At 42.7% G+C, this 14742-nt stretch overlaps 1 protein-coding gene across 1 annotated transcript in view; it reads right to left on the bottom strand.

The window, feature by feature from the left end:
- Positions 1 to 14520, bottom strand: part of LOC138593822 (liprin-alpha-3-like) — a 29849-nt gene extending 15329 nt beyond the window's left edge. The window contains exons 1-6 of the mRNA XM_069664905.1: positions 14301 to 14520; positions 6097 to 6889; positions 2742 to 2843; positions 2207 to 2371; positions 337 to 411; positions 165 to 224 (exon numbers count right to left, since the gene is read on the bottom strand). Of these exons, the coding sequence (XP_069521006.1) occupies positions 165 to 224; positions 337 to 411; positions 2207 to 2371; positions 2742 to 2843; positions 6097 to 6432 (738 nt within the window). The 5' untranslated portion in view covers positions 6433 to 6889; positions 14301 to 14520. The remainder of the gene's footprint in view (positions 1 to 164; positions 225 to 336; positions 412 to 2206; positions 2372 to 2741; positions 2844 to 6096; positions 6890 to 14300) is intronic.
- Between the last annotated feature and the right edge of the window lie 222 nt (positions 14521 to 14742).

The raw sequence follows: 14742 nt of genomic DNA, 5'->3' as shown, positions 1-14742 counted from the left end.
GTTAGAATCGGATGAGGATTAAACGTATGACATGTGGATGAGGTAGGAATTGAAATCACACAACGACACCATGGGACCCATACATCTACTACTCTACTGACTCTGTGGTCGCTAACACAAACACAAAAACAACTGGAACCAACATGCATAAAACCCTCCCTTACATCTTTCCCGCCGTCCACCCCTTGTTGACGTCTTTTAATTTGGTCTCTTAAAGAGATTACCTGGAAAGGGGAGACAAAATGGACAAACAGACAATACAAATGAATGTTTCTTTCTTCACACCGAGCTCGACCATCCTTGAGACACAGGAAATCCTTTCGCATCGAACTTTACCTCTTGAGAAGACGCTGCAAGTTGATCCTCTAACATGGACACCCTCTCGAGGGCCACACGGAGCCTCTCTCGAACCTGTCGGGTAGAAGTGAGATCAGTCGACTCACCTTCATGGCAATTCAAGCTGCATTTGGTATTACTGTTTGCTCTCTTAAATAAACTACATCTTGACATTCCTGATAAGATTGCAATTAAACCGTTTAAAGAGGCAAAAAACATTGCAGTAAAATGTAGGAGAAACCTTCGAGAGAAGCACATGATCACGTACATGTTCACAGATGGAATAGCAAAGGAGATGCGAGGAACTACATTTGATGTGCAGACATCTGCACATGAAACGGCTAGCAGAGTGCTATTTGATTCTTTATATTTGTTTTTCCTGAAAAAAGCAGAAAACTGGAAGGATATTGATCGGCAGTTAAGAGTGGCCGATAGCGCTGAAAGTGAAAACTAAAACACAAACACAGTGAGGACCATTAGATGCTAGCTTTTAGCTTTTGCATCAAGTAGCATTGTGACATTCATGAACAATCGCTCTTTGGTGCGAACGATGGGAACCGAGGTACGAGGTCACATGCAGCGGAATCATGTCACCACAACATAGTGCCGACGGTGAGCAACATTATAACCCTCCGCCAAGTTTCTTCTCCGTAGTCATACAGAGTTGGATCATAAATGACTGGTAAATCAATGACGTTGATTAATTGTTCCTACATTATTCTGCTGTTCACTTTGAAATTTTAACCCTAACTCTAAATCTAGTAACCTCAACCCCCTGAAAAAAAGGAAAAAAAAGAAGGATGAGCCGCTCTCGGAAAGGAACGGAGCCATAACATCCGGCTCCCTTCAAAGAGCGGTAATTCACAACACTAGCATATAGGGAGAAGGACATACAAATTCGAAACAAAATTAACACCACTGAGTGTAAGAAAATGACGAAACCCTAAAATATAATTAAAATACTAATAAAGTAACATTTTTATCATTGTTGGGGACAGACACTGGAGTATAGGTTAATATCATTACAAGATACGTGTGATAAAACAAACTTTATCGTCAACATCTATTTTAGTTTCATAGTAACCGCTAAGCTATGCTAACAAGCAACAAAGGAGCGCTCTTTAATTTAAGTGAAATTATATTGTAATGTTGGGTATAACTTCCTGTTTACGTTTGCTGTTGCTTTGCAGTTGTTTATTGAGGGAGGTGTCCACCATAGTGGGTAACTGGTGTAGAAGTAGTTCCAGGGGAGGGAAGAGGGAGTTATGGGAAAATGAATCCGGGCTCTGTTGAGCTAGCAACACGCCTCTTCGTCATTCTCCCTCCATCCGTCTAGCTACCCCGCAACGCTACAGTATTTTATTAATTTACTCTTAAACCTGCAGTAACTTATTCCTTCTTAATCTTTCGGCAGCAGAAATGACAGTATCATCTATTAGCAAACATAGCAAACATGCTAGCAAACATAATTTACATTTATTAACAGATATATAGAGAAACATTAGCATACATTTTAGATAAGTTTTCTGGTCACTTGATAAATACACTAAAAACATAAACACTTTTTTGCTCTTAAACACGTCCTGAGGGGAAAAAGACAACTTTAGCCTCTAAATGCTTCACTGTGTTCGCAAGCTAGCCGCTAACCTTTCTACTTTTCGGTGCTGGGTTAGCTTAGTGGTTGCTAGTAATGTCTGCTGCCACTGATAAAGCGACGCTGTTGAGAGCAGTGATGGTGAACAAAATCAGGTTTTGGGCCTGAAACAAGTGTTCACACCATTGTTAAACGATATTGAATATACCCATTTAAACTTTTAGCAGTTTGATACAGGTCGTGATCTACATTGCTCGAGACGACAGTTTGACCCACCTTCTCATCTAGGGCCTTGTGGTGCTCAAACAGAGACTTGAGGGCCTTCAGGACTTCCACCTCACTGGAGACCCCCGCCGGGGACTGGGCTTGTCTTTTAACCACCGTCATCCTCAGACTGCGCTCATGGCGAGACACCAGACACTCCAGGTGTTCCAGCAACAACTACAGGAGGGGGAAGGAGATTCAAAAAGGTGAACAGAGAGGTAGGAGAGGGAGTTTGAAGGACAGGGACACAGAGGGTGAGATGGAGGGTAAGTAAAGGGGGAGAAAAATAGATTGAGAAGGATTTTAAGAGGTGAAATTGGGTGGTAAGAAGAGGGCCGGGTAGAATAAAGAGACAAGGAGTGAGAGGGAGCGATAAGGGGAGCAGATAGGGACAAAAAGAGTCACGAAGAGAAAACATAATATGGAGGAGAAAGAGGAAAAACAAGCAAATGAAACACTGTCACACCCACACAACCACAATGGGTGAGGAAGATAACACTGAGGCTGTTACAGCGCTAATAGGCAAAATGGCCGCTAAACATCTTACACGTGTGTTGTTTCTCTCCGCCTTGAGCTCAGCAATCTCCTCCTCCCTCTCCAGAAGCTGCTCCCGGCAAACGTTCAGCTCTTTAGTCAACACTGCAAACTCCTGTGGAACACAAAAGCTGCATTCAGGGGCGGAAAAACAAACAGTTTAAATGTACGTTTTTAATAGTTTAAGTGGTGTCTGCTCAGCTGCTTGAGCTGCTTTGAGACTTTGGAGGAACAAATAAAAAATTCAGGCCAGACAGAATGAAACAGAATTGGCTTCTCTAATCATACACACATATTAAAGGATACATAACACTATAAATATACATAACCAAAGCCCTCCAGAAACACGCTCTGTGAGACACCTGAGACCAGGGATGTATGAAGGCGTACATGATGTAAAGCTACATAATAATCATGTAAATCACTGACACAGTTTCCAACACCACTCTCTCTTGCTCATCCTCCTCTGTGAACTCGCATTCACGGATGGATTACATCACAGTGTTACACAATGGCTCTGCACTGGAATGCACAAGAGAGACCCCCAAAAAACACAGCATCGATATGTCATTTACAACACCGCTGGGAATACATTTCCGGCATAACGCAGAAAAAGGAGTGCAAACAGGAGAGCGTGTCTTACATTTCCTTAAACAAAAAGAACAGCGGCAGAATCCTTTGTCGCTGATTTCTTTATGTCTCCATAAAACAGCATCAAAGCCGCCAGCTCAGAGGCAATTGCGGGTTAGGAGAATGACAATGGAGATGTTTAGAGTCAGGATTACCTGCTTTATGATTCAGGAACAGTTGAAAGTAGACACACTAAATTGGTCTGTGTTTGTATGGTAAAGGGAAGAGAGGAAGTGCCAGAGCGAGGTCTCTACAGATGGTGACACAGTGGGTCCGTTGGCTCTTGGCCTTATGGGATCCTTTTTTGTTTGGATAGGGGTCAGCTTCTCAGTCGGCTTCTCTTGTCCCTTTTTAGTTTCTTTCTATTTCATCTCAATATATCTCTGTTGGCTCTGCCCTACATTTGTCTCAACAGAATTGTAGTCCTCTTCTATAAAAACTGCGTTAAAGATGCTCATTTGAAAATGCTTCTGCCCGATGTGTTTGCTGCAAGTTAATGTTTAAAATATAATAAGTATCTTTGATTTAAATAATGTTGCACTTTGTGGAGTTTATAATGTTTACTGGTTTGTTGAGATAGCATCAAAGAGGAATTTGATTATTTTGATATTCAATATTATGTTGTTGACTCTTGAGTGAATAATTAACTCTTTAGGGCCTGTGTCCACTAACAGCGTTTTCTGCGCTGGCAGTGCACACGACCTTAATTTCAGAGCACTTCTCATCGGCACTTCCGCTTCCCCCGCTTGCGACCGCTAAGTCTGTTTTAAATTGCCATACGCTTAAAGGTATAATAAGTACGATTTTCCTAGAAAAATAAAATATAGACTTTTATAAATATAATATAATATAAATCATCACTTATGGGCCTCTATACATGTGTGTTGGTGAGTGTGTGTGCAGACCCTTGTGAGACCCTTCCCTCTGCATCCATTCTGTTGCTTTGCTTTGCAAGGGAAGTTTGTTCAAATTAGGGAGTGGTTCAAATTAGCAGCTGGGCCCCATTCAGACATTTTAAAGAAAACATAAAAACAATGGAAAGGAATCGTGTCCTGGCGTTAGCAACAGCTCTACACCTGGAAATTGTACCTGCGAAAAAAAGAAAGGATGAGCTTCTCCTTTACCATTGTTGTTGACAAAGTTGATATCGGAAATCCCGCCCCTTCTTGATTTTGATTGGTCGGTAAGGGAGAAGTGACATTGTCGAGTGCGGTGATGTTCCAAAAGTTGAATGACCAACAGTGAAACAGTTATCACAATAGTTGCTGACTATTCTTCTGTCGGCCGTCTTATCAATTATGAAGTGAATTATTTAGCCTCAGAGATGATGATGAAATCTTAGTTTAGGCTGTGTTTATCATTGTGTTGTAATTTGTACCGAATATTGTAGGAGGCATGGAAGAGCAATATATGTATTTTATACATACGAGTGCTGATATAGAGAACAACATCACTGGGACTCATTACTCTGTGTATCACTCCGCCTCAGCCAGGTGTTCTGAATACTGTTAATTATCATTACAGCTGACGTGTGTGTTTACATTAATCAAGCTGGTACCTCTGAATCACACAGCAGACTCTTTTTTCACTGGTTGATGCTTGTTACGGCTGTATGTGTTCCCTGCACTGTTTAGATTAAAACAAACAGATAATAGATGATAAAAAACAGCTGACCTGTGGTAACCTGTCGATACAGTGCAGGAGGAAGTTTGGGTTGCTTGGCAACAACAGTCCAGTTTCAGTTAAGTTGCGGAACTAGTTGAGTTATCTATGTTTACTACTATTTGCCACTCGGCTGTGATTACCTGCGGCCTCGTGCAGACGACCGAATCACAGCCGTGATGATATTCAGTACAACATCACTCCCTCTCCTGTGATATCGCTTAAATGGCAATAAACGACATAACATTTGGAAATGTTATTTGATGTCTATAAAATAACTGGTGAATATGTTAGGCCTCAAAGCTTGTTAAAATTCTCTGACAAGATTGTTGACCGTCCTTCTAAAAGCTTGAATAATGTCGATGACTATATCTCTTCATATGGGATGATTAACATAGGATCAGTTGAGTTATTAATTATCATAATATGTATCACAAATCACACGTTCACAAGGAATCTGAATTTGATTTGGCTCATCTGTGCGGTGACATTTACACATTTTAGAGTCTTGTGACAAAACAAAGCGCCTCACATAAAGTGCTGAAAAGACAAAGTATGCGCACTGTAAACACAATAAAGAGAAAGCTGTTCCTGTTATTAATGTTGGATAAAATCTTCAAATTCCATTTATAGTTAATTAGTGTTTTCACCCTGAACCAAAAGAGAATTCAAAGATAACCTCATATTCAAAGCCATAAACAAATATTAGCTTCCAGCGTCATTAATCATCCACTAACCACACGGTCAACAAAGACCTGAAGAAGAGGAACACTGCACATAAACCCTCTGCATTAGTTAGAACAACATTACTGAGGAAAACTGTAAAGATGCATACAGGGGAGTATTTAACTTCTCTCTGCATGAAGTGTCACTGCAAAGGCTTACTGTCTCATGAGCTCGCCTCACACTGACACACACTCAGAGGAACACACTCGTACATAACTAGACACTGATAGCACCGAGGATAAACATTGTTGCCGCACAAGGAGGAGGGTTCAACTTCAGCTTTTTCACTATACACTCACTTACAAACTCCTTCATATGCACAGAATGTAAATGCACACACACAGTCGTACCTGCGGCAGAGCGATAGAAAGCTGCCTCTGAAGTGACTCCTTCTCGTGTCCGAGCTCGCGCAGGCGGAGCTGAGCCGTGCCCAGGCTGTCCTGCGTCTCCCTCAGGTTCTCCAGCAGCCTCTCCCTCTCCGTCAGCATGTTGACCATTAGCGACTCCAGGTTCCCCGTGCTGCCTCCTTCGTCACCTCCGCCTCTGGGCTCCCTCCCGCTGAAGCCTCCTCCTCCAATCGCACCCCCGGGGCCTCCGACTCCTGACCCGGCAGGTGAGGAGGGGCCCCCACCAGTCCCGCTTCGCCCATCCTCAGAAATGGTGGGCATCACCTCGCACATCATCATGAGACCGTGGCGTGTGTGTGTGTAAAGTTATTAAAGAAAGCTAACAAGCAGATTGTGCGTGCAAAATGTGTGTTTTCGTGCCTTGGGTTGTTTACGAGCTCGTACTAAAAGTTGATGTACAAAATATAAATCTTTACATCTTCAGTTTTCCAAAAATATCGTTCCTTTGGTCTGCATATCTTCCTCTTTTTATTGCCTTTATTTTTAATCTCACTTATCTCCTCTCTTTTCCTTCTTCACAAAGTCCCAACCTGCATGGCGAATGATCAGAATGCAAACGTGCTCCTGCGTTATGCAGGAGGAAGGAGTATCTACGGGAAAGCCGTAGTGTGGGCGGCGAGGATGGGCGGAGGGCGAGGAAGGGGAAGGGGTGATGGGGAAGGAAAGGATAAAGGAAGGCCGATGCTCCTAAATTGTGTCCACGAGGCAGAGCTCCTCACAACACCGGGGGTAAGAGCTGGAAAAGAGAGCAGGCCAAGCGTTAGATCATCTTCAATAAACTTCACTGTGCAGGTCACAAATTAGAAACGACACTGCAGGAGTGAGCTGGCAGCTGAGACAACAACAACAATGGACTAATCCAAGACTATGGTGAAGTGACAGACGTTTCTGATGGTTTGACAAAATAAAGGGCATTTGACTTCTACATAATTAGTTGATGACGACTGAAATGATCAATTTTGGAGCTCTGCTTATGCACCCAATATTAACCTTTAAAACCTTAGGATGCTGTAAATGTATCATAAGCCCCTTTTACACTGCCAGCTCAAGGTGGGATTTTTCCGCCTCTGTTACGTGTGTGTGTATTTGAAGCATGCGCTGTTTGTTTACACCTCATGCATGTTTTGCTTTATGCACCGTTGCTTGGTCCAATGTAAAATGGCAAAGGCTGCAATACGGCTGAGCTTTGTTACCGCACTGAGGCGGAACCGCAGTGTAAAAAGGGCTATAATCTGAGTAGCAAACATACAGTGGGTAGTGTTGCGTTAGAAATGGTGGAAAGACAGTCTAAACACAATGCCACTTGATATTCTATGTTTAGCTTAGACAGTAAACTGGGGGAAATGGTAGCTTGCTCTGTCTGAAGTATGACCTCTGCCGTAGTGAGTGTAACTGTAAACAATTACACACATGACCAATACCCCTAACATCATTTTCCTGTGAATTTTATAGAAATTAAACACAATTTAGCTCTTTTTCAGGTTCCAAAGAAGACCGAAGAATGTGTCATGAATGCTAAGTCAAACGATAAATGCTAAACGTCTGCTTGAGACAGCAGCGACGGTAGGATCGCAGCATGAACTAGCAGGAGTCAGTTTTCACTTATTACATAATTCGAGGAAGCAGAGCTGACTGACAAGATGATTGTGGAAAATTTCTTGTCAAAGCAAAAAGCAAAAAAAAAACCCCGCCCATTTGGAAATATATACATTCGGATATTGAGTGTCATTGTAACTTGTAGTCCGAGTAATATTGACCAATCACACATCAGCAGGCTGCGATTGTATGCTGGAAAAACAGTCCGTGTGCTGATGATGATTTAGCTTCTTATTAATCTCTACAAACAGACATCTGCATGCTAACTGCTAACAATCTGTTCTAGAACTAAAATTCAACTTGAGATAAATTCCCTTGATGAGGTGTCACGAAAGCCGCTCAGCGTTCAGATTTCCCAACTTCCTCGAATGCATCAAAAATGATCGATCTGACCTCCGTTCAACAAAAGAGCATTAGTACTTTTCTTCTCCTCTTGAGGACAGACCTACCAAAGCTTTTTTACTTTTCTGCATCATGATGTTGAAATTTAAGCAAAGGCAAGACCCGTTAATTAAAGTCAATCACAAGAAAAACGCTTTCTTTTTCTGTAAACAAAGCAGCACGCGGAAAAGGAAGTCTTGACTGCAAGTCGTTCATCACTACCCGCTGGCTACACACCCAGCATGTTCACCGCTGTCCCCAGAGGCTACATCGTCGTCAGACTACTGCTGATGGGATCCCAGATTGCTTTTGGACAATCCCAGATTAGCTATTTCCCAATTTCCAGTTTTCATGCTTAAGTAAGCTCATTGACTGCTTAAACAGACAGAGAGTAGTATCAATATTCTCCTCGGACCTGAATATTTTTCCCTAATGCAAAAACTGTTGCTTTAAAGTCTCAGTCGCTGTGATCTTGTTGAGATTAGCAAAAAAGAAAGTGTGTTAAATGCTACTCTTTATGATTTAAGCTAAAGCTAAAGTTAGATTTGTTGTAAACCTTTGATGTTAATTATAGGATCTTACTCAACACAGTTTCCTTTACAGTAATCAGTTTTGTTGTAAATTGTCTGCGTACCTCAGATAACTTTTTTAACTGGATTAGGCCTCTGGCTCACGTTGCAAACTGTGGGCCAAACCCGTATAGATTCAGGCAATCAGCATTATTATAGCGCTTCGTGTCGCTCTCGTCTTTCCTCCCATATTCTTCACTGTCTAGTCTATAATACTCAGGGACTCGCACTGGCCTTTATACTTTTAAGTGGTTTGGACTGATTTAGTGCCCCATGCAGGCTTCTTTACGTCAGAGAGACTGGGCAGCACAATACAGAAAGTCTTTGTCCAACCAAATCATCCATTTCGTGAATCAAACCCATTTAGCACACAGGCCTCAGCACCAGTGAAAACAAGTCGTGCCAGTTTTCTCATTATTATTATATGGACGTCCAGTACCAAAGATGGGGACTGCTAGCTGGTAATTGGAGGCCTGATACAGACACTGAATTAGCTCCTCATGCTGGTGAGCTGGCTACAGCACTTGGCAACGTCACTGTGTGTCCCACTAAAAAACAACTCACTTCCTTCCTGGCTCCACTGACGGATAATCACTGATGCAAAACTGAACCGGCACTGACTGCAATTTCCTTAAAATACAGTTAAAGAGTTCAAGCAGTAAAGTAGTCATCATAACGTCACGCTGTATATCTGCACTAACCCCTAGAAGTCTATTTTTGAATCATCAACCTCAAAGACCCCGGCTCAACTCACATTTTGTCAGTTGTACTCTTGTCTTTTAGCATCAGTGCATCACTGTACTTCGGAGCAACAGACTGGTAGGCTGTAAACTTCATAAACTGTGTCTTAAAATGATCCTTCAGTGTTCATCATTAACAATGTTTCTAAGGTCTTTGAGCTGAGCTGGTGCTAGCTTGTTTCTAAGTGCTAGCTTGTAGCTGTTAGAATTCCTTTGGTATTCATCGTTTACTGAGCTGAATAATCCTGAAGTGTCTGATTAAACCGGTAAACCCCTGATTAAAGCCATTCGACATTAAAAATGTGTGTTTCTCTGGCGCTCCTTGGAAGGCTTTGGGGGCTGCGACCTTCTGCTAACGTCAGCTAGCTAGCTGACTAAGATCCTTCATCCAGTTAAATAACTCTATCAATTGCACTTTTAAAGAGCTCTTGTCAGAACTACTAAAGGAAATGAATTGCAAGTGTTTTAAAAAATATTAAAAGGGGCATGGGTAACTATTTTTTAAGTGTGTTTATGTGTATTTGGTTCTGTTTTACTTGTATTGCTGGAGGGCACCCCAGGAAAAGAGACCTCGGTCTCTGGGGTCCTCCCTGCTAAAATAAAGGATATAATAAAAAATTGTTCATGACTTGAAACACTAATAATGTTGTTGGCTGGAAGGGGTTTCATGTCTGGCCGACAGCCAAAGCTTCTGAAGACTGATAAACGTTTGTGCTACAGGTAAGACGTAGGAGTTCGGTGTGATGGTGTGGCTTAACTGAGAAAACAGGAATGACTAGACGAAGCTTTGTATTGAATTCACAAATCTGACATGACAAAATTCTGAATTGGGTAAAGCCCTACTGTATGTTAACAAAGGAGTCACCTTAAAAGCTGGGCCCAGGCATTCCATAATGTCCAAGTTGTACGTTTAACCCCATAAAAGTTCCTTCAGAGTAGCAAAACCCTCAAATTAAAGACTAAATACATCATGCTAAATGTCTGCTAAACTCTCAGACAATGATGCTCTTTTGTTATTACTGTTATGACCAGTGTTCACTGTTTTACATCTGAAAGACATTCTTTTATTTGTGTAGGGACACACTTGGTGAATGCACCACTACCCTGAATGGATGACTCATGTCCCAATGTGTCACTTATTTGCCTCTTTCTTGATCAAACTATGCCAAGAGCCTCTGATATTTGCTCAGGCTGTTTCCCGAGGGCTCTTGTAGACCAAAGACTACAACTTCTGATTGCAATTTTGTGATCCAAGCTCCCCAAAATATTCTTCTGGTATCAACTGGAGTTAGAACAGGACCTTGAAACATCTGAGATACTCCTGCTAGGGTGGCCTGTAAGAAAAACTTTCAGCTTGGGATAATCTTGGAATTACTCATCGTCATTGCCAGCAGCTCTTTATTAGCTCAGCAGGGGCAGCAGAAAACAGGCTAATGTAATTACTGCAGATTATTGTATATATTGTAGCAATCGCTGCACATCTCCCAGTCATAGTTCACTGCACTCGAGTCATGTGATGAGGCTGTGCTGGAAAACAAAGCATTCATCGCTGGAGTCCTGATTCAGTGCAGGCCAAACATAAGCCTTGCAGTTTTGACTGAAGCGTCAGCTGTGAGGTCACTGGGCTTCAGGAGCTGTGTGTTTATGAATGTGTGTGCAAGAGACAGAGGGAGAGAGCGGACAACTACAAATCTAGGTGTCTGGCGCATTAAAAAGACACTTTAGATAATTATGAGACTTTTTAAAAAATGTATTTGCCGTAAATGTTGTAGTCAACACCACCTAAACTGTGACCAAGACCGGATTGTACCAAGACAAAAAACTTTGACGCAATAAGACCATGTAATTTCCCTCTGATGTTGCGCTCAGTGCAAGCTAAAATGCTGTTATAATGTTGTACTGCTATGTTCCAGGTTAAGCTGTATAAATATATATCATTGATCATTTTCACCATATTTCAAGACAAAAAACCTTTAACATATCTAATTTGCTGAAAGCTAACACCTAACGTTGACATACAACCACTTCCAAGACAAGCTAACATTAGCATAAAGTAACACAAGGATTGGAAAGGCATAGCTCGCGGTAATGTTAGCTAGCAAACTGTAATGTGAGGCCCTTTGTCCACATAACGCCTTTTTCATAGCGCCAGCGTCTTTTTCTAATTGTTTCCAATGAGGACAGAGCGTATGCGGCCGCCTAGAGAAAAAGCCTTTACCTTTTCTCAGAGCACTGCGCCATTTTTGTGCGCCCGCCTTGAGCGCTATGAGTTCTCTGAACTTTTCCACACTTGTCACCCTGGTTACCACCAAACGGGGAGGAGCAACTTGTTTTGGCAGTTTCTGTCTACCCGGAGCTGTACAAAAAAAAACAGTGTCAGAATAGAGACAGAAAAGCTCATTTGTTGTAGCAGATTGGCCGGAAACTAAATGTTGCTTGTTGTGCTTTTATTGCCTTACACGTTTTAAGATTGTTGCTAGCTATGTAGTAAGTTAAAATTATTGTTGTCATAGACACAAAACCCACGTGCAGCGTTTTTTCTCTCACCGCACAATTGTACATCCCAGCGGCCTGCCAGCGCTTTCCTACCAGAAAAAGGCGCTATGTGGACACTGGGCCTTAGCTAGCTAACGGACATGTCAGGATGTAGTTGAATGCTACTGTTAGCTGTTTTGACTTTGCTATTGGTGGCTATGAGTTATCAAAGTTGCTCTTTTTCCTTGAAATATGGCCGGATTTAGACTATCCATCGTCTAACCACTTGCGTTGAGAGACAATGTTAGTGCAGAAATTATACCATTGATTCGTTAGGCCTATGTTTAATTTGCAAACTTAGAATAAAACAGAACATTTAGACGGGATTTAAGCTTCCCATCCTGATCTTAACGTAAGAGTAAAATCTCTGCTGTCCAAATATGGTGATTAACATGTGTAACAAGCGACATTTGGGTGTGGGGTTGAAATAAAATTCAGCGTCCTCTGTCAAAAACTGAGACCAGAGCAAGAAAAAATGTCTCGAAAAAGAGATCTTGAGACCGGTCCCAGGAGCCTACAAAGATCAATCTCGAGTACTACAACACTAGTTGCCATTCTTACTGCCACAGAAACGAGAGATGCAGCTTACAAACAATTGGTGCTGATAACATTTTCTATAATGTAGCGCCACAGCACATTATCAAGCAGCTGGATTAGAGTCATCTGTGTAATGGGCTAGCTCATGTCACAGTGTCACCACTCTGAAATCGATCAAGTATGCGTGTGTGTGCTTTCATATTATGATTGCCCACATCATCATCACCATCATCATCATCATACAAAGTCCCACTGAATCTTGTTTCAGCCGCCTACCCTGGAGTGGACAGACTTGGCTTTCCAGTATTTGCTTCCTGGATGACCAATTAGGAAAATAAGACCCCCAATTAGGCTCGTGCTACTAAAATATGTCCGAAAAATGAGCAAAGGAAAACGGCATAGCCTTGTGTGTTCTGTGTGTTTGTGTGTGTGTGAGAGAGAGCAGCAAAAACAGCTTTCCTCCACCAGACACTGGGGCGGGGAGTGGGGTGTGCAGGCTCCCTCAGCCGCCGACAATTAGAAGAAAGAGGGTCTCTCTCTTTTGCGCGTTTGCTTTGACATCCGGTTTCATGTTGAATCGCCTTCCCAGCGAAAACAACGCATGCACGTCGGGTGTGTTCTTGACATTTCAATAAAGGCAGACCATATGAACATGTAGCGACTAATAACGACGCCCCTCCTCCCGCTTCTCCTCCCTTTCTAATGCCATGAAACAGTAGCCCCTGGCCAAGAAACGCATCATTGGAATCGATAAGTGATTGTCGGCAGCTGTGTAGAGGGAATGGAAGCTCCGGGATCCGGACAGTAAGACGCTTTTATTTGCGCTGGCGTCCACACTGCACGCCGAGGCTAATGGGAAAATGACGAGGCTCTCCAGATGACAGCTCGACTAGTCTGTGTGGCTACCTCCATTTCTGGATGTATGTATGGAGGAAAGACCATTCCATGAGAGACGCACGAGCGCGCACGGGCACGCACGCGCGCATCTACATTCTCATAGTAGGAAGCTTAGAAGCTGTGCATTGGAGGTGTTAAAATGGCCATTTAAACCAACAAAAAAGGAAGATAAATCCACATTTTCTCTTATTGTCGATTGAGACTATAAGAGAGGAGGACTGGCCAAAAAAATCACACCGCACATTTTCAGTAAAAGGCCTGCCTACTCCAGACATTATAGAATTAAAATCAACTCCATATAGGCCCAGTGACAGCAGGGAGGCGAACAGGGAGGTTTGCCTACAAATCTCCCAACGGCGAGGGGCTTAGTTACAGCCATGATTAAATACAAGCAACACATAGTAGGCCAATATACAGTGGCATCTTATTATCTTATGAAGACCCCCCTCCCTCCCTTCCCCCTTTCTCTCTCTCTCTCTCTCTTTAAGTAGATACCCCCTCACCTAACTGTATGCAAACGGGAGCGAGCAAGCGCGCCCTGAATAAATCGTGCTGTGAGCTGCCAACACACCTGTCAATGCCTGACACTGACATGGGCACCAAGCGTTGCATTGTCTTTCTAATATAAGACTATTTGTCTCTATTCAGATAGTAACCCCCCTCCCTTTCTCACACACACACACACACACACACACACACACACACAAACGCGCACGGTTATACACCACCACTTCAATCCTTGACAACACAATGTTAGGCATCTTCTTTATCGCGCGCACACATGCATTTCTGTTACATTAGTATGTGCATATTTCTCTTCGCGTTCCAATAATTCCCCCATCTCGGTGGAAAAATGGCTTTGCGATGGGGCGGTGTGAAGTTGCATCCTTACCACAGTCATCGCGGGGAGCCTGTAGTGTCCATGTTTGATGTTAAATATCCCTTAGCTCCATCTCCGCGGATCGTGCCTCGGTGTCTGTTTCCCCCTCATCCGAAAGCAGAATATAGCTCATTAAATGTGGTATCGGCTATTTTTTCTGTCTCTCTTTTCCACATGTAAACGGCGAGGAGAGGGGGGGGCGCGGAGAGAGACGATACGCCACCTTACCACAAACTCCCCCTCTGTCGAATTGGAAGGTAATGGGTCTTAAAGAAACATTCTCTCAGCATTCTCCGCATCTCTGTGATTTACGCGCGCGCCACGCGCTCACGCGCACGGGCAAGCCAATCAAACACCTGATTAATTATTGTATAAGAGAGATATATGATAAACATTTTACTTGCACATAGCTCAAATAACATTTGATCTGCAGTTGGAAGCAAAATGTATTCAT

Source organism: Semicossyphus pulcher, unplaced genomic scaffold (genome assembly GCF_022749685.1).
Source record: "Semicossyphus pulcher isolate SPU_LCO1_2020_fin unplaced genomic scaffold, fSemPul1.0.p SCAF_16, whole genome shotgun sequence".
Classification (NCBI taxonomy): Eukaryota; Metazoa; Chordata; class Actinopteri; order Labriformes; family Labridae; genus Semicossyphus; species Semicossyphus pulcher.
This window is presented reverse-complemented; position numbering and strand designations above follow the sequence as displayed.